Source organism: Phalacrocorax aristotelis, chromosome 12 (genome assembly GCF_949628215.1).
Source record: "Phalacrocorax aristotelis chromosome 12, bGulAri2.1, whole genome shotgun sequence".
Lineage (NCBI taxonomy): Eukaryota > Metazoa > Chordata > Aves > Suliformes > Phalacrocoracidae > Phalacrocorax > Phalacrocorax aristotelis.
The window spans coordinates 15,362,722-15,389,755 of NC_134287.1; the positions used below are offsets into that span (position 1 = coordinate 15,362,722).

Consider the following 27,034-nt stretch of genomic DNA (forward strand, 5'->3'; position numbering starts at 1 on the left):
GCATATCCCTTTGCTGTGGCCACTGAAAATCCTGGAGAGAAACTCTGACTTTGGATAACTCCAGGCTTTGCAAAACCTGGGACTGACTATTTCACATTAAAACAAACACTGCTGCACTGCAAAGCATGGCATGAGGGAGCCACCTAAAGCTTTAAAAGACCAATGCAGTGGATATTTTTTTAAGTATAAAAACAAAACTCTAATGAATAGGAAGAAAGAGTTAATCATTTATTTACTCCCATTTCCCCGTGTTTGATAATGACGTACAAGTACTTGGGCAGATAAACATCAAAAAAAATAGGAGTAGAAATACAATATTAAGAATATATTTATAATAAGTATAAATATATAAATGCAATTTTTCTAAAAAGAACAACAGTCAGTGTTGTATCCTTGGCTAAACACGAACTAAGCCTGTGTGAAATTAGAAGCATAACTAAACACAGTCTGAGGTCCAGCCAAGAGAGATCTACAGTCCTGAGTACTGCAAGTCCCCCAGGGACTGGACAGGTGGCAAGGGAAGCGTGAACAATGCCGGGAAGCACCGCGCTGTGTCCCAGGAGAGAGCCCTGGCGTCCTGCAGAGCAGGAAATGCAGTCCTCTCCTCTGCCTGCTTCCTATTCCAGACTACAGCTTCTTCAGGACTGCAGAAATACCGCGAGGCCCTTGCTTGTTGTTTTCTTTCTTGAAAGCCATCTTTCTTCCAACAGTCCCTGACTACGAGGTCTCAAGGACCAGAATGTCTCCTCCAGGCATAGCATGCACACTGTGTCATACTGAAGGACGTGCATCCCAGCCCTATCCCTTCTTCCCAAAGGAGAAGTAAGCACCTGAAACCCATCTGACCACAGCCTAAGGAACTGCCTAGTTGTTCAGTTTGCCCGGAGTTATTACTGTGTTGAATAAAAGCAGCAGACCTAACTATGATAAAATCCTAACTCAAATATTTTCCACCAGCTCTTACATTAAATGGGAAGGACTATTTCCCCCCCCTCCTCATTTTGAACAAGTGTTAATACTTATCAGTGTACTAGGGCATGAACTGATTCTCCCATTTCACTGTTATCAATGTATTTACAAACTAAAATGCCACTTGAATTAAGGACAGGAGCACTGAGCTCTAAATTAGCATCAGAGGTGATATTTCTGAAAAAAAAATTAAAACTTCCCTATTATTTAAAGAAATAAACCTCACTAGCATGAATGATAGGAGTGCGATACCTATGCACACAGCTGGTATCCATTTGGTCATTCCCAGAGGTGGAGATTAGGGAGCGTCAACTCTGCAAGGATATGTGGCTGCAGCCAAAAAGCATAGCCAAGCTGACAAAGCTTTCTACGTGAAGAGTTAGCAGAGGTCTCATTTCTTTTTGAGTCCACTTACAGCCTTCTCCTAGAGATGAACAGGACCAAGGGGTTCCCAGACCTAGTCCTGTCCATTCACACAGCATGTTTTTCACCTTTTATGTGACGTCTCTAGTAGAATGGCCTACTGAGTTCTGTAGCATCACTACAAAAAGCACCTGCATGGCTATTTCTGGGGAGAATTTTGTATCTTATTGATATATATTTCCAGCATGTTTGCTCTCAGTTCATCACCCAGAGGAGGACTTTCTCAAAACTTGGGTTACATGGGTAGTATAGAAAGATTCCAGAGAGGGACAACTGTCCTTCTACATATGCTTATTTCAACAAGGAAATGAAAGGGACACCAGGCGAAGGTCAGACTCTTTCACTGTGAAAAGGCCTATTAGGCCCACTGAGAAGTTTTCCTAAAGGGGTAAGGCTTCTCCAAATTGAGCTGATGCCAGGAAATGGGCACAAAAGGCCCAGAAGCATAGGAGCATTCCACATCCAAAGTCACTTGATGCAGGGCAGAGGACTCAAGGATGATGCAGTTGCCTACTGACTCCCCCAGTACACCCCTACATCCCAGCTACACAAGACTAAAAATAAAAGCTTTCCCAGCCAAGACAAGCCCCTAAATGCAGTGCCACACAGACCTATATAATTCTTTTTAATGTTCCACTCCTGATGTGTTGCTGCCTGTGAATTACCCTACCTCTGAAGCTCCAATCCTATTCTGGGTTTCAGCACATCAATTTTTTCAATACTCTTGGGAATCTGGAGAGGTCCCACTTGACTGAAAGCTGGCAAACATTGTCCCAGTCTTCAAGAAGGGAAACAGGGATGACCCTGGTAACTACAGGCCCATCAGTCTCACTTCTGTGCCTGCCAAAACTATGGAGAAGATTATGCTAGGAGTAATTGAAAAACACCCGAAAGACAACGCAGTCATTGGTCCCAGCCAGCACGGGTTCTTGAGGGGGAAGTCCTGCTTAACAAAATTCATTTCTTTCTATGACAAGGTCGCCCACCTAGTTGACCAAGGGAAGCCAGTCAACGTAATCTTTTTGGATTCCAGTAAAGCTTTCAATACTGTCTCTTACAGTCTCCTCCTGGACAAAATGTCCAGCACACGGCTGGATAAACATGTAATGCAGTGGGTGAGCAATGGGCTGACAGGTCGGGCTCAAAGGGTTATAGTACATGGGGTTACATCAGGCTGACGGCCAGTTGCTAGCGGTGTTCTGCAGGGACCTGTCTTGGGGCCAGTACTCTAATCTCTTCATAAATGACTTGGGTGCAGGCCTGGAAGGAATATTAATTAAGTTTACTGACGACACAAAATTGGGAGGAGCTGTTGACATTCTTGAGGGCAGAGAGGCCCTGCAGAGAGATCTAGACAAATTAGAGAGCTGGTCAATCACCAACCATATGAAGTTTAACAACGACAAGTGCTGGATTTTGCCACTGGGGCATGGCAACCCTGGCCATACAGAGAGACTGGGGAACGAGAGGCTGGGGAGCAGCTCTGCAGGGAGGGATCTGGGGGTTCTGGTCAACAGCCAGTTGAACATGAGCCAACAGTGTGCCCTGGCAGCCCAGGGGGCCAACCATGCCCTGGGGTGCATCGAGCCCTGCCCTGCAGCCGGGCGAGGGAGGGGATTGTCCTGCTCTGCTCCGTGCTGCTGCAGCCTCACCTCGAGTGCTGGGTGCAGGGTTGGGTGCCATGGTACATTAAGGATATAAAGCTACTAGAGGGTGTCCAGAGGAGGGCTACAAAGTTGGTGAAGGGTTTAGAGGGGAAACCGTATGAGGAGCGGCTGAAGTCACTGGGTTTGTTCAGCCTGGAGAAGAGGAGGCTGAGGGGAGACCTCATCACGGTCTGCAGCTCCTTCCCAAGGGGAGGAGGAAGGGCAGGCACTGATCTCTCCTCTCTGGTGACCAACGACAGGACCCGAGGGAACGGCAGGGAGATGGGCCAGGGGAGGATTAGGCTGGATATTAGGAAAAGGCTCTTCCCCCAGAGGGTGGTGGAGCCCTGGAACAGGCTCCCCAGGGAGGCATCACGGCACCGAGACTGGTGATATTCAAGAAACACTTGGGCAACACCCTCAGACACATGGTGTGAATTTGGGGTTGTCCTGTGCAGGGACAGGAGTTGGACTCAAGATCCTTGCAGGTACTTTCCAACCCAGGATATTGTATGATTCTATGAATTCAAGAAATCTATGTCCATGGATTTTGGAGTTTTCAGAGAAACCAATAATTAAAGTTGTTTTCCAGCTTAGCTATAAACTATAATCTGAAAAAAGTGTTCCTATCTTTCTGGGAACATTTCCAAGGATAAAGCAGACTATAAATATACATGCAAAGTTTGCACATTAGTGCATGGAGCTTCACAGCTGCATTGTAAGTAGTTTGGGTTTGGGGGCTTTTATTTTACCTCATCAGGTATGTGGCTTCCCAAGACACAGCAGCATGAAGGCGAACGGCAGCTCACATCGGCATCCTTACACTAATTCTAAAGTAGCTACTATATATCCAATTAGAAGCATAGCCTCAACAAGACAAAAGTCACTCTGGATTTAAGCTATGTTTTAGTAGATTTAGGAGCCCCACAATGTCTACTGGAGCAAGCAAACATAAAGCTGACTCATACATGTCTCACATATGTGGCGATCAGAGAGACGCAGCACCCTTTCACCTTGAGAAAACTCAGCACCAGAAAGCTAAGTGCGCTTACTAATCAAGTGGGTTAGCAAATCCTAGCTGCTTCTTTTTCTACTGTTCTAGATGCATGGAATTTGGATACTTGCACTATTTCTGCTCAGAGCAGCAGAAGGTAAGCATACTAAGCAAATGTATTTACGTAGTCTTTCTATGCTATTTTGTGAGATATTATTCTGCACTATGGTGCCTTAAAACTTACTGATTGAGGTTACATGGTTCACTTTCCTATACCAGAATGGTGAGATAAGTGTGCATGCATGTTGACTTTCTTCTTCTCCACTCTAGCAATCCCACCCTAGGAGCGTGCAAGAAATGCTGGTGTTTTCTATCTCAGAGCAAAGCTATTGCTCTACTAAACCTAGGAAGTTATTTGTTGTACTCTTCTTCAGTAGTGGAAGTGGAAAAAAAGCTGGGGGGTGGGGGTGAGGAACAGGACGGCAGAGGCAGTTTAATGAGGGTATAGCTTTATATTCATCAGAAGCCACTGGCTTGCATAGTATAAGACTTCTCATGTATGGTGTGGTCAGCTCTTCAGCACAGCCTCAAGTCATTACTGATTATTTGCAATATCTTGGCTTGCTGTTAGGAGAAACTCATCAGCTGTCTTTGCCTTAGGCAAAACAGAGCTGGGGAAAGACACCCAACATATGGTGCAGGATACCCAGGGAGGGACTCCACTGAGTACTTTGTTGATGAGCAATATGGTGGCTTCTTTCCTTGGGGTAAACTGTAGCCTTTGAAGATCTGAGAGAGGGCAAATACTGGTCTTTGCTTCCTGTAAACCATAGGATTTTCTAAAGACCGAGAGACCTCCAGAGAAGAGCTGCTATGAATTATGACTAACCTTCTCCACTTCTTTGCTATTATTGATCTGATCTGTGTGCTATAGGCAAAGAAGTTTGCTTTGAAAGGCTTGGATGTTTCTCAGATGATATACCATGGTCTGGGACTACGGAAAGACCAATACATAAGCTACCCTGGAATCCAGAAAAGATAGACATTCAATTCCTCCTCTATACAAGAGAAAATCCTACTGTCTTTCAAGTAAGAACTATTGCAGTTTAAACATTAGTAAAGCACATGCAAATAAACAGACTTCAGCTGCATTCCTAGAAAGTGGTAGAAAGGTAGAAATGGCCAAATCTCCACTGTATTCAAGAGACAACCTCTTCCAGCTCCTTGGCACAGTCTCTGGGGCAGAACTCACCCTCTTTCAGCCCTTGCAAAGCAGCACTCCCCCATGTCTTCTGTATGGCTACTGAGAAGTACTGTGAAACTGCATTTTTAAAATCATTGGATATTTTTTTTTTCCACAGATAAGATGAAAACACATTAAAAGTAAACCCTTGACTGCTCTAAGATATGCGTCAAAGCTTGCTTTGAATGGAGACCTTAAGTCATAGTCATGAACATTTGCAGAGGAGTTTAACATTGCATAACTTTTAAACACCTGTACAGATGAGCATAGTTCAGGTCTTTGCAATTTTGATAAACTATTTACAGAAAGCAGATTTAAATGTTTATTAATTTAATATCTACAACAGGAGATCTCTGCAGTTGATGCCTTAACAATTGGCTACTCAAATTTTAACACAAGTAGGATGACCAGATTTATCGTACATGGATTTATTGATAATGGAGAAGAAAACTGGCTGTCAGACATGTGCAAGGTAGGTACCACAGGGGAATCCTGTCCCTGTGAAGTTCCTTAGTTTGCATTTATAGACAATTTCTAGGAATATGTTTGTTTTCTCTATTTCTAACCGATTTCTTTCATGGTACTTTTAGTGGTAAGGGGGAAAGAGGCCACATTTTCAAATTGTTAGCAACATAAATATGTAGCTCTGCACCTTGAGGGAAAGCATGAGGTTAAAATGCATTCAATTATTCTCTTCAGTGAAGACAGCATCAACAGGGTTTAGCTCAGCAAGCGCTTTTTTTCTTGATAAAAACAACACAAACCCTGGAGCAAGATACTGCTTAGGAACTAGGGTGATTCCAGAAATAACTGCAGACTCATAACTACTGCATCATATTTCTCCAGACAAGAGACAGGTTTCTAGAAGTGAAAACTCCACCACAAAGGTATGGGCTGCCACGTGCGTGTCAGAGGCTGAGGGCATTGGCTGACCATTAACAGAAGCAATAAAGCTGTAGAAATGTACCTCCAGAAGGGATCTCAAGTGAATCATTTTGAACACAGTTTTCAATCTAGAACTTGCTATGAAGCATGAATGAAGTAAAGCGCTCTGCTTTATTTATTTGTGTGCTAATTCTCCATGTTATTTCTTAATCCTGTCCCCATACAAAGTTGCAATTCCAGCTAGTGGTTTTCTCAAACCCTATGAACATGCTTTCTATTGCAGCTGCGGCTAATGAAAGCTACCAGTCATACAGCACAGAGCAAAGTACCAGTTGATGACATACAACACTTTTAGGACAAGGTTTTTCAACTAACTAGTCACATAACTACAATTTTGTTTAAATTCTATGTTTCTCATAGTCTTCTCGTAAGTAAAACAGGAATAATGTGAAAGTCCACTAAAATCAAGATATTTCACATTTATTGCATCCCATTACCTGCTTCTCTTTGATACCAAGTAAAAAAACCCTACATTTATTTGACAGTTTCTCAAAGAAAAAAGTCTGTGTTGATCATCTCTTTAGGAACATTGAGGAATGATTGTCAGATTTGTCAGTTAACAATTTTTTTAAAGTATCAGAAGCAGATAGATATTTTTATAAGTCTCGGTCTTCCATTTTCCACTCTTAAATTAGATTTTTTTCCTAGAACCTCAGAATCAAAAAGATAGATAGCTCTTATTTTGCTTTAGCTAATCCCTTAAATCCTTTTGATCAATTTTCACAAGGATGTAGAGGCATGAGATAGGTCTTTAAACTCTTTCTCTATTATGGTGGCCTACATTTTATCACAAAACTCCAATTTATTTAAAAAAAATTATCTCTATTATTTTCAGTAAAGAGTGGAGAAAACGGAACTGTGAACATGTCAGCCCTCCTCTGTGTATCTGTTATTTACTTTCCTTCCCATTAAGTAATAAACCTATCTTCACATCTATTTTTACCACTTCTATCATAGTCACAGACACTTCTATTGCCTTTTTTGTCCTTTGCCAGTTGTGACTTGTTTTGAATGCTTTGTAACATCTGAACATAAAGCAAAGACTAAATATACCAAACCTGAAAGCAAAATACTTTTAGCTAAACAATCCAGCTCAGAGGAGAAAAGCAGAACTTCAGATTCTCTGGCAGACAATAAAGGATCTGCCTGTATATACATGTTCCCAAATAAAGCCATAAATCTGGAATGAATATTCAGCAACACCAGCAATTTATACACCCTCTTATAAAAACACAGATATTCTTTTTTACAAATCCGCATCAGAAACTCTTGATTTGTATCACCAAAAATACAAGTTCTAACTGAATTTGAATTCAAGTACTTTTAAATCTCTTAAGTGAATCAGTATGAGTAGAGCGCTTAATGTTATATACAAAGTTTGATTGAAATTAAAAATTAAAAGTATCAGCATTTATATTGTTTTCCCCTCTGCAAAAAATATTGCTATGGGTATTTGAAACGATGGTGTGGCCATTACTAGAGCACATCATCCCATTTCAGTATTGTGTCCCTACTTCAGCATTATGTGAGCAGGCATAACCGCATATGTATGCTAAGGTTTTGGTTCTTAAGATGTACTCGTACAAATTCATGCAACATTTATGAACTGAGCTGTAGTAAACAATGTGAATCAATTCCAGGTTGTATTTACTGTGTGCCTCATTGATTTTTACTTCTGTTTTGTAAAACAGAGGATGCTTACTGTGGAAGACGTGAACTGCATATGCATAAACTGGAAAAAAGGCGCAAGATGTCAGTACACGCAGGCATCAAACAACGTTCGTGTTGTGGGCGCTGAAATAGCTTATTTTATAAATGTTCTTATGGTAAGAATCTTCTTGTTATAAAGCTATAGTTATAATGCTGATCTGAAAGAAATATGGTTCAGGAACTTTCATTAATGTGAATGCAATCAGCAGAAAACCTTTTCTTCTACTCGGTGATCATTTTAGAAGTTGTGCTGAAAAGAGACTCTTTTAAAGTTAGAGAACAATGTCGTACCAGCAGGGTTAGCCAGCTTAGGGATATGAAGTGCTACAAGGCTTCCCCATAGTACAGCCAAAAAGTTATTCCATAGATGTTAACAGATGTTAAGTGTTGTGTAGTTTTTAATATGCAGAGGCACAGCAAACTGCCTTTTCAGAGACAAAACCTACAATATGGCTTTTAAGAATGCCAGAAACCCAGCTGGCAGCCAGCAGCGGCTGGGGGACAGCTGTTGTCTGGTGAGCAAGAACACCTGGGGACACATAGGACCCACCCAGCCGCTCAGGGGAAAGCCGTTGTGCACAGTGCCTACATCCACAGAAGGTGTCACGTGCCCTCTTTCTTAGCCAGCTTCACATGGGAAGCAATGCTTGGGTTGAAGCCTTCTTTTAATCTAAGCGTTTTCAAAACACATTTCCCATAGAAGAACTATAAATCACTTAAATAGATAGTATGCTGGGTCTGGGAGTGCTCTGACCCACACCTCACTCTTTACATCTACGTTGCAGCCATTGAATTACCATCCAAAAAGGCTGAAGGCATCTCTCCTCTCATGTCCTCCTCCAGCTGCACGCAGTACCTGACCTGCCAGGTGTAATTAAGAGTTCCTGCCTGGCTGAATCCTCCAAGCCAGATAAGCATCCTGTGAATCTTAATGTGTCTAGGACGTAAAATGGATACTGAGCCTCTCAGGACTCTGACAGAGCTGTCTAGAGTTTTAACAGCCTCATATGAGGGCAGCACCTAAATAAAGAGTTTTGAAAAATCTATGTGTTGGACAAAAGTACCTAAACTGGAAAACAGATGCTGAAATCCTATAGGAGTTCCTAAGTATGTAGTCAAATTAAATGTAGTTTTTCAGCCCCTTTTTACTCTTCCCTGTTGCTGATGAAAACAAATGTAGTAATTTTTTATATTGCTGTTTTCTCAGGAAAAATATAAATACTCTCCAGCCAAAGTTCACATAATTGGCCACAGCCTTGGAGCACATGTAGCCGGTGAGGCTGGCAGGAGGAGGCCAGGGATTGGAAGAATAACTGGTAAGTCAGTGACTTAAGTCACAGCTCATACTAAAGACACCACTGTTAAGCAAAATATTACTGTTCATTTTCTCTTATGATTGTATTTGACTGTGGGCTCCAGCTTAGTCAACGGTAATTCAGACATTGTAGAACTTTGTCTCTTCTCACGGTACATGGAGGAGTGGTGCCCTGGTTAAGTGTGGGAAAACAGTCAGCATGAAGATTACTTTGCTTGCATATGTTTACACAGCAAAGGAAATGCTCCATGCAGCTAACAGAGCCAGAAGGCCCCCTACAATATATCAGCTGACTTGCTGATACACATAATGGTTGCGGCAATCTCTACAGAGCCTTCTAGCTTCAACCTAGCAGCATCACAGACCTGTGCTAGTTTGGAGAGGGACGGGAGCAATACTCTAACGTAATGGCATTCTGTTGACACTGCGAAAAGCAAACTCGCAATAACTAATGTATAACCATAACCAGATTTAGCTGCCATGATTGTTTTTCATAATGATTTGTCTAGCCCTAATGTAATAAAACAGACCAGGAGCATAATCCCTGCCTTCTTTGCCCGAGTAGCTTTTCTCCTGTTTCATTAATCTGGTCTGTTATAGAGCATCACATCTGATGCACATCACCTGCTGCTTGCAGGTCACTCCAAAGCACGCTAAAAGCAGCACAACAATGCACAGTTAGTTATTTTGTACTGTATTATTGCTAACAACTATAATTTTCCAGAAAAGGATGGGTTAAACCTGACATTCCAGAAGCAGTAGGCTAACCTTCCTGATATATCAACCATTATCACCTTGCTTTTGCTATGTCTGCGTAAACTTTTTACCTAGTAGAGTACATTAACAGTAATTCAGGGGTTCTTTTTTATTTCCAGAAAAAAAAAAAATCTAATATTTCCTCACTTAACTGTTGATGCACTAAATTTCTGTATTTCCTTGGCAGCAAAAATTGAGTCACATCGGACTATATCATCTGTCCAGATTCAAGTAGACTTACTAAGAAAGTGCATTCATACTTGAAGAAACAGCCAGATTTCAAATGAATCCTCTTTTATTTTTTGAAAAGGATCACAGGCATTATGTTTATGCAACTTGTATTAGTTTGGGCTACGTGAGCTCACTCTCACTTTCCAGATAAGATTGGAGCCGACTGATCAGAAACCCACCCAGCATTTTCACTATATTCCTAAGTAACAGTCTGTCCCTTCTAAGCTCTCCCACATTTCTGAGTTTAGATATTTTTAAGGAATATGATGATGTTCTCTTAATTTTTGGTCAGCTATAGCGATTCAGTTTTTGCCTGCCCAGCACTAAATTGCTCTGTTGTCTTTCCCTGTTGTGAGTTACACAGCCTACGCTCTAAGAACTGAGAGCTACGCTACTGCTGAGCCGTGTTTTCCCGTTCAACTATTTCAGCAGGCAGTTTTTGTTCTGGTTTGGCTTATAGCTGTCCACATGTCACCCTGAATACACAGACTCTGGACATCCTCCACTGATCCCATAAATAGTGTCTATGTCTCACAAGAGAGAGCAGATCAAGCCTCTGTGACTATTGGCCAGAAGCATGTTCATCTTCCCTTTGATCCAACAGCAAGCTTTCATTTTTTCAACATCCTTTGTCTTAAAATATGCTCTCTGCCCACAGTAGCTGAGACCAAATGACTCTTGAAGGATCCATTCTGCAACACTGCAAGACTTAAACAATGAAAATGCTTCTGGCCAGGGAGCAAAGCAAAGCTCCGTGGAAGTGCCGGCTGTCTCAGCCCCCTGCCCGCAGCAGAGGTATCAGTACAACATAGCCACCGCGTAACCACTTGCCATATCCCTGCACTGTTCTTCAAGGGATGGCCCTCATCTTTCTTAAATTGTTTAACTGACTCTTTAAAAAGAGCAAATAGGAATCAAATAGGCATATTTATTGCAGTATGTATTCGTTTCTAAAAAAAGGTATTCCAGAGACACCATTTCAAGTATTTTAAAACACCCAGTACTCTCCCAGAAAACAAAACTGAACAGAGGTATTATCAGCTAAACTTGTGATCAAACCACTCCTTTCTCAAAATACAGGTAACTCACGCTACAGTCCCCATTCTTTAGCAATTTTTTAACACGCTCAGCACTTCCAGAGTTTAAAGGTATGGGCTAGACCTCCTTATTCATCATGCAGGCAGTGCCAAGGGCAGTGTGCATTAAGCAGAGTGACCTTTCATACACAAAAGACAATTTTAGATATTATTAACACAGACCTTTTCAATTTGTTACTTTTCCTCAGGGATTTCAGACTTGGTGAACCTTAGACTAATAGTCTACAAAATTCAGTCTAAAAGCAAATCTAAATCTGCTGCCCAGGGACAAGAAGAGATGCAAGTATAAGATAGCAAAAATTGTGCCATTTGCAAGACTTTACAAGCTCCTGAAATTGCTTCAATTAAAAAGAAAAAGTTATAGCCAAGTGTTGGGATTCAATATCGATGTGAATCAGTAAAATTCAATAAGCTTCACACAGGTAACCTTTTCTCCTGCCTGGGAGAAAAGCCACTTGGTAAGCAAGAGCACACATCATCATTTTATTAATGCCTATTCTACTTAGGTACAACGAACCATAGGCAACTATATATGTGATATTAGTTTTACACAGTCACAGTGTTATGTAAAATGATACACATATATATATCCCTTTATTCATACGTAACACCAGTCTTTTTCTTTCAGGACTGGACCCTGCTCAACCTTATTTTCAAGACACTCCCATTGAAGTCAGACTGGATAAATCTGATGCAGAGTTTGTTGATGTTATCCACACAGATTCAGCTCCCACAATCCCCTACTTAGGTGAGTATTCAGCTCTACCGTATTAATACCAAATAGTTATGCCCTGTGGCACTTGAATATCCTAATCATTCATCAAGACTCACCTGTGGTACATAGACATAGAATAAATACACCATACTGATTGCTCATATCCTAAAATACCAAGCACAAACTTCAAGTTAGAAGTCTGAGATATGAGAATATATTAATTTAAAACTTGCTTACCCCTGCTTTAAATACTTCAGGCTTTGGCATGAGCACAGCTTTAGGACATCTTGACTTTTATCCAAACGGAGGAGTGCAAATGCCAGGGTGTGGGAAGAACCCTGTTTCACAGATTGTGGATCTCGACGGCATCTGGGAAGGTAAGTATGTTGATTACATTACAAATTCAGGGGAAGGTCACCCTCACAGTGTAACCACTTAACTTCTCTTAATCCAGGTGTTTTGTGTTAGCTTTTGGTGTGTTTGCCAGCAATGGAAACCACAGAGTGCAGTGAAACTGCTGGTATGCTCAAACACACCGTTTTCCAGAGCTTATTCAAAAATAAATGAGGCAACGGGTTTGTTTCTGGAAAACACGTCCCCTATAAAGTATCTAACAACAGAAACAAAAGTCACTTAAACCATGCCAAAATTTTGAAGGGTCTGTAACGACACATTTCACTTTGTTTCTATTTGGTTGCCCAGCAGCAACACTGGGTAGAGTATGGCAATGATGCTCACCACTCCTTCTGTTAGGGTATCTTCAGCTGCAGTTCTGCTGAGATAGAGCACCAGGTTGCATTAGATCAGTATCATTGTGTCTATTTTTAGTCAGCTAAAAAAGATTGGCATGTAGCTGTTCAAGTATACTCTGTTGTTTTGCATGCTTCTAATAAAAGCTCTAATTATTAGAAAATTTCTGTGTCTTTATAAAGTTACATGTAACATTTTAAAAACAAATGAGATTTTTCAGTAAATGATCTGAGTTCTTTCTTACGTTACGCAAACACCTTAAACTCCATGAATCCATGAACTTATTTGTGATAACTAGCCTTTTTCTCCAGGTTTTATTCAATGCAGCTGGAGGCATTACTCCTTTTTATTTACTTTTTTTTCCCCATAAATGTGTTATCAATAATGGGGAATTAAAGCACAAAGAAAAAACTGTGTTGTGTATGATCTTCTTTTAACTTAAAGTCAGGAAAATAAAGGCAACACAAAAGAAAATAATATATTCATTATTTTAATTTTAAGAGTTTCCCTTCCTTAAGCACCCCCCAAATAATAATAATTTTGTTTTGAAGTCCTCAGCTGGAGCAAATCAGCATTGCCCTAGGAAGTCCACTGTTAAACACTTTTCTTTTGGTTTTCTTTTGTTATGGTAATGCATCTGTTGCCTACAAAAGACCTGCTTCATGCAGTTCTCATTTCTATTGTGAAACTTGGTCAGATTGTTTGAATAAGTGTTTGGGAGAGGAGGGGAGGGCAGGGGCTGGGCCAAGCTGCACAGTTGGTCTCCACAAAGCATTTCAAATTTGTTTTATACCTGTAGAGTCAGTGACATTCCTTAGAACATCAATTCATTGGTAAGAGCAAGCTTCAAAACGTATGTTAGAACTGTAAGAACTGTGATAAGGCTTTTGAGGGGGCATGATACATCCCAATGACGTGGTAAGGGCTGTGCCAGTATCTTTTCTCAAATGGTACCAGGAAGGAGGGACTAACCTGGGAGCATCTTTTCACAGGAACTCGGGACTTTGTGGCTTGCAATCATTTGCGGAGTTACAAGTATTACTCTGACAGTATTACCTACCCTGATGGATTTCTAGGCTATTCTTGTGCTTCATATGATGTTTTTGAAACAGTAAGTAGATCATAGTGCCTCAGGATGGGCAGTATCAAAAATAGTGGCTCTTATCTATAAATCTGAAATTCAATTTATTTTTGCGAGCCTGTACCTACTGAGTGCATGTGTAAGAGAAGTGTCAGACATCCTAAAGTATTATAGCTCATGCAGCTGACATGGGTCAAAGTAGAAAAAGTCAACCACAAACCAGGGATGGCCCTGGTTCTGTGCTGATGTGCCAGCCCGGAGATACTACTGGAGCTGGTGTGGCTTCCCCAGGCCTGCTCTGCTGCATCAAACCAGGGAAGAGGTGAGGAGGCGCCTGTAATCACCAGATGTATTTATCAAACAGCAATGAGTGGAATCCCAAACTGTGTAGCAGGTGGGCTTTAAAACATTGCTAAAATATCTTCTTTCTGAAACAGCAAGAAGGAAAATAATATGTGATGGCCTGACCGGGTGAGTCCATGGTCAAAGTACTTTGGTCACTTAAGATGGCCCCAGGGACAAAGCACAATGGTTTATAGACTAGGTCGGGAAGCCCTTCCCTCTCCCAGACTGGGAGATGGGGAACTACAGCCTAAGAGTAGCAGGGGAGTAATGGGCTTGTCATACCCTACAGGCAGCACTCAGAGTTATCAACTTATGTAGTGCTTAGATTGACCTTTATATGTTCTGGGCAGGTGATACAAGATCACACTTCTCAGATCAGTTTGGGAGAATGTGACTACCTGCTTCTGTCACCATACTAGAAAGCTGGTTTCATGACAAAAATGAGCTTTGTTTTCAGGACAAAGCCTTTCTTGACCCAACCTGAAGGTATAAGGAGATATGATTCTTTCTCATCAGTTGCTGGTAAGGATACCTCCTCCTCCCTGCTCCAGTTCAAGACTACTCAAGGATGTCACTGATGTGGCTGGATTGAGCTAAATGGCATGAGAAAAAAATCATAGACCCCTGAAAAATCAAAGAATTTGAGAAAGTTGACTAGCTTACGTGATCTGTCTCGAGTCACTGAAAGGGTTACTTGAAATTTGTTGTTCCTGTGATACAGGGCCAGTTAGGTGGGTATGTTAAAAGTAAGTTCTATAACTAAATTTATTTTTCTTGGCTGGGTAGATAATTTTATTAATAGTTGTATTGGTTTTCACTAGGAAAGGTGTTTCCCGTGCCCACGAGAGGGATGCCCGAATATGGGTCACTTTGCAGATAAATTCAAAGGGAAAATTCAAAATGATTTCCAGAAACTTTACCTGAATACTGGAGAGGCCAAGGATTTTGCTCGTGAGTTTCAATTGCTTCCATTGCTACCTACTCCTTGTAAACAAACCTTTCTATTTTCCTGTTTTATAATTAATTTTAACAGATGAACAGACCTCATAGCAGTGCAATGGCTTTTCAGTCCTTCATGTCTTTTCCTCTTTTGCTCCAATATTAGTGCCCAGTTTCACACCCTCCAGTACAAGAAAGATGTTGACAAACTACAGAGTCCAGTGGAGGTCACCGAGATGTTTAGCGGCTGCAAGGAGAAAGGAGGATAGGCCACACACAGAAGTTGCAGAAAGGGAATTTCTTATTAAGTAATATGAAAATTACTGTCACAATGACAGTGGTTAAATGCAGGAAGGGGGGCCCAGAGAAGCCGGGAAATCTCCATCTTTGGAGAAGTTCAAAACTCATTTGACAAAGGCCAAGGACAAGCTGATCACAGCTGGCCCTGCTTTGAGAAGCGGACAGACCAGACGACCTCCTTTACAACCTAGGTCATCCTAAATGTCAGCTCTCACAAGATGGTTCTTCTTTTGCCTTTGTAAACAAGAATCAGAGGGAGAAGAGCTGCTTTTGCAAATTGTGTGATAAGAGAAAGTTCCCACCCACAAAAACTATTTTCCTTGAGCTTCAGAATTTTTTATATTCCTTTTACACTACATTTATTCTGGTATGTATCAGTATTTATTCCTGCAACCTCCTTCTTTCCAACTTCTCTGTATATGAAAAACTTCATGCACAAAATGCTGAGATCTATATTGTGTTTACCATGTTATGGACTAGCTTTTTGGTTTTTTTCCTCCCAGAAAGTAACACAAATGTCTACCCATTTCTCAGGTTGATCTCATTAGGGCATAATGACAGCTCTAACTTGCTGATGTTTTGTATTTGTTTTGCGTGGTTATAACCCAAGGAAGAGCAGGGAACACCAAGATTCAGGAGTGAGAGAGCATTGTGTTAACCCCTTCCAGTGCAGACAGTCTGCAATGTAGCCTTGAGCTGAAAGTGAAAGGCAGTGATAATTTTCTTTTATTTTCAAATACACTGGACAGACCAGAAAGCCAACATTTGATATTTTGGAGACTGTTTCTCCCTGAGTACACTCTAACTTAGTGTGTTTCTTCTGTGCAGTTTGGAGGTACAAAGTAACCGTGACCCTCTCCGGAAAGCATAAAGTTAAAGGATATGTAAATATTGCCCTGTATGGAAGTGGCGGGAACACAAGGCAGCATCAGATCCTTGAGTAAGTTCAAAATTCAATAGAAAAGAAATTTCAATTCTAGAATGTTTAATTAATATTTTCAATTAATATTTCTGTTTAAATTGGCCTATTTGACAGATCACCTTCTACCCCCAGATACAGCTCCCTGATGTAAATGCAGTGACAGTTCACTCTGGATTTGAAGGCGGAACTTTAGAATGCAGGATTCTAAAATGTCAGAATTCGGTGCCGCTTATTTGCTCTACACCAAGGTCTTGCTGGACCTACACCAGCAGAGTTCTGATCTCTTTGTCTTTCACGGGCTTGTAAAAGGTTGCTGCTAAAGGTACCTCGTGATTTGCTGCTACGTTTTGTGGCTCATAACTTTGCCTGATTACACAGAAGCTGCTTGCTTCCCTCTTGTGGTTTTATTTGTATTTTTCTTGTTTGTTTCAACTAAAATATCTGAAATTATGAAAAATAGGGGGAAAGCATTTTTAAGTGCATTTTGTGTTTTATTTTTTGGTTTTGGTTTTTGTTTATTGACAGCAATGTCACCTCCACTTTTCCAAGAAGGACTTCAAATCTTCAAACTTGACAGCAGGTGTTTGCTAGGAGTTGATCCCTGTTTGCAGGCATCCGTGCATTCACCTGAGATCAGTCTGCCAGTACTGAATGCACTCCAGCACGCTCTAGCTGCTGTTTGCAGGGCCCGTGTCAATTCAATTGCTGGAAGTGAACTTTTTCTCCCCAGCACATCTTGCTCTAACCTACCAGGCATGACTGTGGATCCAGCAAAGAAACAAAAAAGCAATGGGATTTTGTCCTGTCTCTCATTACTTCCACTACCAGAAGCCTTATAATATAGAGAGGAAATGTGGTTCTTTGCAGGCAGAAGAATGGGAAAGTGCAAAGCTAGGAGAAGGAATAAAAATCCTGTCTTTTTCATGAGGCTTATTAAAACTATAAAGGCTTTTTCTGGGTGGTTCTGCTGGGTCCTCTGGGTTTCTTTCCCCCCTCCTGTATCTCTCACTTCATGTCTACAATAACAGATCTGCAGTGATAAAGGCATCACACATTCAAGCGTCTCTCAACTCCGTACAGCAGGGGTAAATTTGAGAAAGCAGTCCTTCACCTGCAGAGCATGGGGGTGGGAGGAGGAAAGGAAGAGGATCAAAGAAACTTTGGCTCTTATTCAAGTGAGTTGTAGCAGCTGAAACCATTACCAGTCTCAAACTGCTGCTATTTAGAGCTTGCTATATTGATGCAACGTGAAATAAGTAGCCAGATTACAAGCTTTGGTGACCCAAGAGCAGATGGACATTTGACTCGGCCACAGTGCTTCAAGTGTGTGACTCTCGGCCAGAAGCCAGGCTGAGAAGCTGGTGCATAATCCTTTGACCATCCCAACCAAATCCAACATCTGTACCACATAAATTAATTACCATTAAATGAAAATTTCACCTAAATTAATATTTCACTTTTGTGCAAAAAACCCTGCCTACGTAAGCAACAGGGAGCAAGCTCTACCTTCCCCCACAGGGCTTGTCCCTGTAACTGGATCTTCACTGTGAGATGTGACTGCAGCACATCTGGCCTACCTGCCTTTGCTGCTTCTGACAAGCACTGATTTTTATGTATTATTGTATTACATTGTAATACGGATGCGTTATATTGGAAAATTGGCAATAATGTTGTTACCATACAATAAACTAAATATTGTCTCTCTGCTAACTTTCTACTCACTTGCCACCACAGCCAATCATTTGACAGGACCGGTAATTAATATTAAATGCCAGCATGTCTTACATCCATAAAATGTTATTTTTCACAGGGGAAGCCTCCAGCCAGACAACACTTACATAAGTTTCATTGATGCAGAAGTTAACCTTGGAACGGTTACAAAGGTTAAATTTCTTTGGAACAACAATATGTTAAATCCAACTCTTCCTAAAATAGGAGCTGCAACTATCACAGTACAATCTGGAGAAAATGGGAAAGAGTAAGTATATCCATTGTGACAATGTTGAAAGTTACTTGGGAAGATAAGTGACAAAATTATATGTGGGGTGAAAGCATTTTCACAAGAAAAGCTATTTAAAGCATTCAAAGACCCTCAAGAAACCCCATTATTTCCTTCCTTTCAAGACACTGTTCATCCAAAGTTCAGCTCACTACTACTTCAACTCTTTGCCTTAAATAGCTTCAAAGGAAAACTTAAAATATTTCCAGGCTTCAGACGAGCAAACTTTCTCTGTAATTAGCACTGGCTTGGATTATTCACGTCTTTCCTGCCAAGTTCCTACTCACTGTGCACAAGAACTGGTTATCTGTGTCTGAGCTTGTGTTAGGATGTCTGATCCACTGTCAGCTGGAACCAGTGGAAGTTTTCCATTGATATTCATGGTCCCTGAGATCATGACTTACAAGAGATAAAGGTGATAATAAGCCTACCCTTCCAATGAGCAAGACTAATACTTGGAAGTTGTGCTTAAAAGGCTAAATCTAAAGTTCAGGCTAAAACTGACTTCAATAGACTCCATGGAATATAGCTTGGATGCTCAGATTGTAGAAACCTGATTTACTGATCCAGCTTTACTCATTTTTTTGGACTTTTTAACCCCCTCATTTGCTTGATCAGTTACGTTATTTCATACACCCCATGACAAGGCATATAGGAAAGGAGGTACAGGATATGTTTTAGGCCCATATAGAAATTCATAGTCAAAATGCTCATTTTAAAAGACAACATGGGAGTTGGAAACAGTTTCAGGAAAAGCAAAATGATTACAGCCCAGCAGCATTACCTTTAAGCAGAGCTCCTAAGTCCAGCTGTAGTTCCTGTTCACCAAAGCACACTGCTGATGAAGTGTATTTTTGTAGATATGCACTCACTCTTCTATTGACTCATGCCCTTTACACAAGGAGTTGTGGCCGTCCACATAGTGATGGTAGCACAAAATGTGTAAAAAAAAGGGACTGTAAAACAAAAAGAAGGCAGGCAGTGAACCACAATGAATACAGCCCATCAATACTTTCTCTAGCAGTAATATTTCAAAATTAGGAGCTCAAAGGATATTGTGTTCAGTTGTGTCAAACAACAAATCAGACTGACTTACATTAAAAAATATCCACTTGTATAATCTCAACAAATGTTGACAACTCAAGGTGCTTGTACTGTTTTTTTTCTTCAGATTCCGTTTCTGTGGTTCCGAGACAGTGAGAGAGAATGTTCTGCAAACTCTTATTGCTTGCTAACAGCACATACAGGTGCCCAAAACCTTGCTACCAATAAAAGCTAGTCATGCTTAAATCACTGGACTCTGTGGATACCTCTCTATAGACAGAAATTTTAAGAGTGAATGAGCCAAAGCCCATTGAAAAATTCTCCTGATTTCAGCCTGTTTCAAAATAATTTCAGATGAGAGGAGGAAAGGGGGCAGATAACAGAATCTGGATAGTGGCTCCTGGGCAGTATCAAGAGAAAGCAGACCTGCTTGTGAGTAGGAGAGAAGAGGATTAAGGAAGCTGATGTTCTTAATCAAACTGAAGGCTAAACCCAGAATTAGCGTGAGATACAGACGAAACAGAGATAGGAGGGCAAGTGGTTACAAAATGAGGACAGAAGTTTAATTTTAATTACCTGTGCAAGACTAAACAGCGAACATGATGGAGAACTGGTAATGTGTTCTGGTGTGTTAATGCTGAACTAAGCTTGTACCATATGAGCTGGAGAGAATTAATTTGAGAAAGATACATAGCAAATTGCACATGTTAGGGAAGTTTCACTAAAATGCTTATAATCAGAACAATGACCAAAGTGTCCTGAAATCCCACATGCTGGCCCTCAGCCTTGAACAAAACTGCCAGATGATGTGGTCAAAACAGGTAATGCAAAGAGGGAGTCGCCTTTCCCCTGCTTTTTTATAAACTCATTCAGCTGAAGTGTGGATAGTTCACAAGTTCGGTTCTGTCGCTATGTAGTCCCCTCTTGGCTCCCTCAGCCTGCTGCTGGAGAAGTGAGCTGCTACTTCTCTGCTCCCAGAGGAACCCGTCCTCCCTGGAAAACCCACAGAACTTCTGGGGCCTGGAGATCTCGGGACCTTTTCTCTTCAGCAGTTTCTCTTGAGGTTCCCAGGCTGGGACACTCCCTTCTGCTTCTCTGCGTGACCTTCGCTCCCCCAGGATATCTTGTCCTGAAGGATGTCAACCCCTTTGCAAGGCTTCAGACTCTTCTTGTGGTGGTGGAGGTTGAAACCAATTTATTCTGTTAGAGCACTGCTCTTCTAATATGGAACAAAATGCAGTTTAATTAATTCAGTGCATTCTGCCAGCTCTTGCGGGGTATGGGAGGGAGAGGGGGCTGTAAAGAGTAGAAGAAGAACCATCAGCACTGAAGATTGGCAAACTATGGGCATGCTCAAGCTGGAATAAGTTCCTTATGTGAAAACCAAACTCTTCCTTCTTTTAACCCAACTGAAGAGAATATCCCCCAGCAGTTTCCGTCTTAGTCAGAGATATACAGGCTTGCTTTTATGTTTAAAAACCTTCTAAATTGCAGTCATGCTTCTTGCCCAGAATAAAAGGCACTACCCAACTGTGTTGCCATGCTGTCACAAATGTGTGAGGTATTAAAATGCTAAGCCAATATCTTGTCCAGCTTCTCTTAAGAGGGAAAAGCAAATGTTTTTCACCCTGCAGATACTACTCATGCATTCCCCCCATTAAATGGCTTCCTTCTCTACCCACTCTACCCACAATTGCACTTCATTCACGTCACCCAGTCCAAGGAGGAACACACATCCCCGCTCCAGGGAGATAAATAGTTACAGGTTTACCCAGAGCACCCATAACCACAGACCTGGGAGATGGCATCTGAGAGTGCGTTTCCATGTACCCCGCGTGCGTTTGACACCACCTGCTTCCTTCTGCCTTATTTCTGTCTTCTAGAATTTGGCTTGCTGATCTCAGTGCCTCCTGCTGAGGAAACCTCAACAGGGCTATTAACTTCCTAACACTGCAGAAGAGTTTCTCCTTTGTCTTTTGTTCCTTTACCTTAGTATAAGCAGATTCTTGCCTACGCAATTGTTTTGACAGTCATGATATTCTCTGCATTATCCTTTGCCATAGCCACTTCAGCAGCCCATGTAATTTTAACAAACACCTAACGGAATCAAGACGTTAAAGTTGACAATAGCATAATAAAAAAAAAAAATCTCCTTTTAATAATGAACTGGAGCTGCCGTGATCTTGTTTTAGCAGAGTAAAATCTCTTCCCCCCCCCCCCCCCGAACACTTTACAAAGCTATTACATAAAATGCAATGTTAAATGAACAACAAATTACTTTCCCTTTAGCTAGCTTTTAATGCTAATGGCGCTATTTATTCCTGACCTTTTGAAATATTAGATTTTTTAAATGACAACATAAAAAGAATTCTTGTTTGAAAACGCAAGCGACTTTAAACCACATGTTATTACTTGTAAGTATAGCATGCACATGCATCATTCATTTCAGTGTCCCATTTATGGCTAATTGGTATATATTTCAGTTGACATATATTGTTCTCCTGCAAACGTGTCAAATTCCTTAACGATGTCGGTGACAAAAGCATAGTGCTTGAGATATATAAATTACGCTCTTTACCATATAATCATTCTTATCTATTGGGAATGCTATTTGTGACAAATCATGTTCAAAAATACACACTAAATTGATTATTTTTTTAAACTTTAATATCACACCATTCATGGCAAGTCTTTGATTGAATCTTTAAATGTAGAAATGTTTTGATTTTTATCTGCATCATTTTGTAGCTCTTGAAAAGCTCACTTTATTGAAGGAAGAGTAGCACAGTGCAGATCTTAAAATATATCTATTGTTATCAGCATAAGAAAACAAATGGACTATAATTGTGGATATGGAATGAGTAATTTGGTGAACAACGCTTTGTGTGTAGTTTAGGTTTTATAATTCCTTCCAGAAATTACTATTATTTTGTTGGTGGGCAGCATTGTGATCAGAATTTTAAATATGGGAGCAACTTGGGCCACGTATTTTCATTACATTTTAGATTGCCGTGTGCAATGTATTTCTCTCCTATATTACACATCACCTGAGAACAATAAAAAAAAATTTGAAGATTTCATGTGACTAATTATTACTGAGATATAGCAGTGCTCATTGTTGTCCTTAGACAATGCTGTCTGTAGTCATTACTTTGCTCCATAAATCAGTGGGATAATGAGGTTCTATCTTTCAAGAAATATTTGAGCATATCTTAATTTGGCATTGATGAATTCTCCTTCCTGAACCTCTTGAGATTTTTTTTAATCTAGTTTGTCATATTAGAGCTTTCATCACCTAGCCACAGCTGGCACTGTTTATGTACGCATATTTATTTCCATACCTTTCTGGGACGTGTCCTCAGAGGTTGCAAATAGGAATTTTATGATGTTATGCCTGAAGGCTATTTTGATCTCAATTTGAGTGTAAATCACAAGCTATTTTGCCACACCCTCATACTTCAAAAATATATAGTCTGCATGGCTGCATTTAGTTGTGGAAAAACAAGGCTAAACTTGTTAAAATCTCATTACTTTTAAAAACTGAAAAAAGTTTCTGTGACAAAAGAGACACTTATTGGAAGAAAATACTTTTTTGCTAAAACACCCCCCCCCCAACCCAACAAACAAACCAAAACCGCAGTAAGTTCAGATACCCATTTTTTCCTCTGCATACATTCTCAGATTTGAAGACAAGGAAAGGGTAAAATGTATCAGCATTTTTAATCCATCAAAAGAGAAGGCTTCAGTAGGGGGCAGAGGAGAAGGTCGATGTGATGCTCCCACAGCCCTAAATGAAAAAATAATAATAGTGGCCTACATGCCACTTACTTCTAAACTGTGCCTGTGTACAAAGAGAAACAAGAAGCAAAGGACTCTTTAAATTAGTCTAAATGTTGTATTCAGTTACACAGTAACAATTGAGTGGCTACTACACTTGCTAGCGTATTGAAGACATACATTATGCGAGACCCAAAGACAAAAGTCGCATTCAAGTCCCTCTTTGTGCTCTGGCCCATGTAATTATTGTTGCGGTTCATACCCTATGAAAAAACTTACCTTTAATTGCATTAAGTGGATAATTGCTTCACATCAAACCAATTAGGGAGGTGAAGGGGGAAAAAAGGGGGATCTAAACCTCCAAAGCAATATACTTTTTTGTATAATAATTTGCATTATTAGAACTTTGCATATAATTTTAGGTAAACATAAGTCTCACTTGATCTCATTGAAAATAACAACAATGAACAATATTGGTGGCCTAGGTGCCTCAGTTTGGGGTGTGCAGTTTCAGAGTTTGGATTCCCCTGGGAGTGCTGATTATCCTCTTTGGAAGAGGTCTCCTGTGAGAGCGGTACCATTTCTCACTCAGAAAGAGGTTCTTCATGGAGGAGGAATATAGTCGTCACCTTAATTATGTAGGACATGAAACACACAATGAGCATGTGTATTTCTTACCTGAGATGACAGAAGAGCAGAAGCCACCCCCACCCCTCTGAACACCAAGCACTGTGTTTGCTGACCGCAGCCTGAGCCTACAGAAACTTCCAAAGGAGCTGCTTAAATATAAACCCAAACTCTTGTTTTAGACTGCCAACGTTTTCCTTACAGTCCTTAACTCCTTACGCAAACACCAACCCGCTCTCATTTGGTGAGAGAATAAAAATCAAGAGGAAGGAAGCATGCAAGAGGTTCTCCACGACCTTCAGCTCTCACCAAGGCTGCCGTCAGTCCCTTGGGAAGGTCTCTGCCCTGACCTCACATCTCTCCAACCCTTCCCATCTCTTTGCTTGCAATTTGGCAACTGGTGCCATCTGACCATTTTACACCCCTGCAGAGACACAGTAAATTCAGTGGGGAGTCAGAGAGGAGGATGTGTTCGCTCCCCCTGCAACCTCAGTCTGTAATCATCCATCTCCAACCTCGTGTCTCCCACAGAACATGGGGAGGGAGGGTTTCGGAAAGGAGGTTTCTCCACTTCATTAAAGAGAGACTGCAGATCCTTAAGCCTCCTCTTTAATTCAAAAAGGAGTCAAAATGTCTTTGCTGGGTCATGAAAATCAGTTCTCTCTCACTTCTTCCCACTCGGTTCCCCCCACTGAACCCGAATCACAAACCCTCTCCCCGGGGCCGCGAGAGAAAGGACATTGAAGGGCAGTTCATAGCAGCAATGTGCCTTTCCCTGCTGGGTCTGAAGGGATGATGACACAGCAGCAGAAAGGGGCATATTTTTGTTGCAAAGGATGATTGTAGGGGATTAACAACTTCTTTTTAACTGAGGAAAATGTTAGAAGTGAAGAGAAAAGTGACTGCACTAAAGAATAATTCTCCTTTTGACCCACAGAGAAAGAGGTGCATAATGAAAATATATGATCACGGACAGTGTGAAGATAACTGTCTGATCAGATAATGGAATTGTTTTCAGTGATAAGAATGAATCCATTACTAATGCAAATAACGATAATAATTATAATTTGCAATACAGTAAAAATCACCTAGTCTACCTCCTCCTCTGACAGGAGACTGTATAATAAATTATAGGCTGAGAAAAAAAAATTCAAAGGGATAAAGGTTAAAAGATTAAAAAAAATTCTGAAACTTAAATGCTGAACAGGGAAGTCAAGACCTGAAAGCAGAAATTGGTGCTATTAAATAAAGCAATTGTGAAGAATGAGATATTATGGAATTGATTAACAAACCAGAAACCAAACGTTTCCTCATATCACTACCTCTTGTCACAGATTTCAATAATTTTGAAAGAACAAAAAATTAAGAGTTGGCGTATAACAAGAAAATTAATTATTTAAATGTCGGCGGATATGCTAATGGTACTCTGGGAAGATGAATATAACTTAACATACAAAAAGTCCCCAGAAGGGTTCAATAAATCTGAGGAGGTTCACCAGTTGTTTTCGCTCTGCTTTGTTACCAGAAACAGGTCTAGCTGTTCGGTCACTCCCAAGCAGGACAGCACTGCAGACCATGCACAGCTAAGGGCAGACCTTTTGGGGTTCCCTGGGCACACCAAGCTGCTCATACCAATCCCACAAACTTCTTTCTTCATGTGAGGGCTTTTGGGTATGGAGACAATGTGAAAAATGCTTCATTTCTCCTTTGTGGAGGAGTAGAGCACGGCAGACAAAACAAATCTCGGATTACTGAGTTTTCACTACAGTGAGCTGTTTTGTTGTTTACAGCAATTCTGTTTTCTCCATCGGTTAAGTAGAGAGGAAATAGTGCTACACAGGGATAACCATACATTGTTGGCATCATACCAGTCATATAGATTTAGGTGATGGAGCATTGGGAATCTACTAAGACAGCATGTGATTCTTCCACACCTATCAATCCGGAGTAAAATAACAATGCAATGAGCAAGTCTAAAGCACTGTCTTCCAACACTCTTCATTTAGATCTTCATTTTCCAAAGCACAGTATGTCCATAACAGCCACGTAAGAAAAGTCAGGGATTTTAATGACAGGGGGTGTGTAAGGGAGACTTAAAGACCAGAAGTGCTGACACCTGGTCAAAAGTAGGGGTAACTACCAGATGAAATCAGTTTTTAACTTCAGAGTGGAGCCTGGTTTTCCACAATTGGAGTATTTTATTGCATTTTAAATTCACAGTTAAAAGCTCAATGTATCCTGCCTAAACTTCCCCAGCAAGTCATCCAGGAAAGTTAGAGATTTCTCACCCTCTTTGAAGTTTTTCATTGCAGCATTTTTCATGTAGCTGAAAAGCTCAGCACACTTCAGGTCAGTAAAGCACAAGTAGTTTATCAGAACTTCGACAGTATACGAGTTCAAGGAAAATGCTTTAATGATACAAATCCTAAAAGTAAAATGAGTGCAAAACTCGCAGTATGTTTCGTAACCATGATTTGTGGTTACCTCTTACATGTCATTTATCAGAAACACACTCAGCTAATATAATATTAACTGCTGCAACAAGCTCCTAAGGTTTAAATGCGCACCCCTCAGATTGCATGCAAGGCCTTTAATCAAGGTTTGCAAAAGTCAAAACCAGAAAGTGCTTCAGCTACTCACATCACATTGCATTGTTTGTTGATGCTTCGCCGGGGCTGTTTCATAGTGGGATATGCACAACACAGGTCCTCTATGTGTGTGCACAGAATGGCTTCAGCATCGGTTTCCAAACGTCCTTCCAGCAACAAGACGTTTATCTGCAAGAAACCAACATCCACTGCCTAATCCTCAAGGCTGCCAACAGAGCTGTAAAAAAAAGATCACAGGTCTACAAAATGTGACTGAAAGACCTGGGGTTTAATAAGAGAATTAGATTCAGGGCAAGCATTAAACTAGCCTTCAGATATGTCAAAAGCTGTCAGAAGCAGGAATGGGAGGAAACATTCCCGTGTCCTCTAGGGGTAGGAGAGCTACAGAGGGTCAGAGCTGACTTTATTTAAAACTTCAGAAAGGTGAGGACAGCAAAACACAAATAAACTTGCACCATTGCAGCATCAGAAGGTTTAAAACCAGGTTAAACAGAAGTTGTGAGTATCTTAGGCAGAACTAACACTGTTTTGCCGCAGTAAGCTGATGTCTGTGGTCATTTCCAGGTACATGCATCTCCTGTGATGCTCTGCCAGAGC

The 27,034-nt window shown here is 40.8% G+C and overlaps 1 protein-coding gene across 1 annotated transcript; it reads left to right on the forward strand.

Annotated features, from left to right (window-relative positions):
• Positions 1–4,140: 4,140 nt before the first annotated feature.
• Positions 4,141–19,641, forward strand: LOC142063536 (inactive pancreatic lipase-related protein 1-like). Its single transcript, XM_075107356.1, has 12 exons — positions 4,141–4,189; positions 4,967–5,121; positions 5,622–5,747; positions 7,912–8,046; positions 9,138–9,246; positions 11,958–12,077; positions 12,302–12,421; positions 13,787–13,905; positions 15,042–15,171; positions 16,288–16,399; positions 18,192–18,359; positions 19,552–19,641. The coding sequence occupies exons 1-12, from the start codon at positions 4,141–4,143 to the stop codon at positions 19,613–19,615; spliced, it is 1,407 nt and encodes a 468-aa protein (XP_074963457.1). The 3' UTR covers positions 19,616–19,641.
• The last annotated feature ends 7,393 nt before the right edge of the window (positions 19,642–27,034 follow it).

Bases quoted from the DNA above. Each gene is read 5' to 3' on its own strand.
- LOC142063536 (XM_075107356.1), top strand. From the start codon at position 4,141: ATGCATGGAATTTGGATACTTGCACTATTTCTGCTCAGAGCAGCAGAA. The intron at 5,122-5,621 runs GTAAGAACTATT...TATCTACAACAG, and splicing joins AAAATCCTACTGTCTTTCAA to GAGATCTCTGCAGTTGATGC. The intron at 12,078-12,301 runs GTGAGTATTCAG...TAAATACTTCAG, and splicing joins TCCCACAATCCCCTACTTAG to GCTTTGGCATGAGCACAGCT.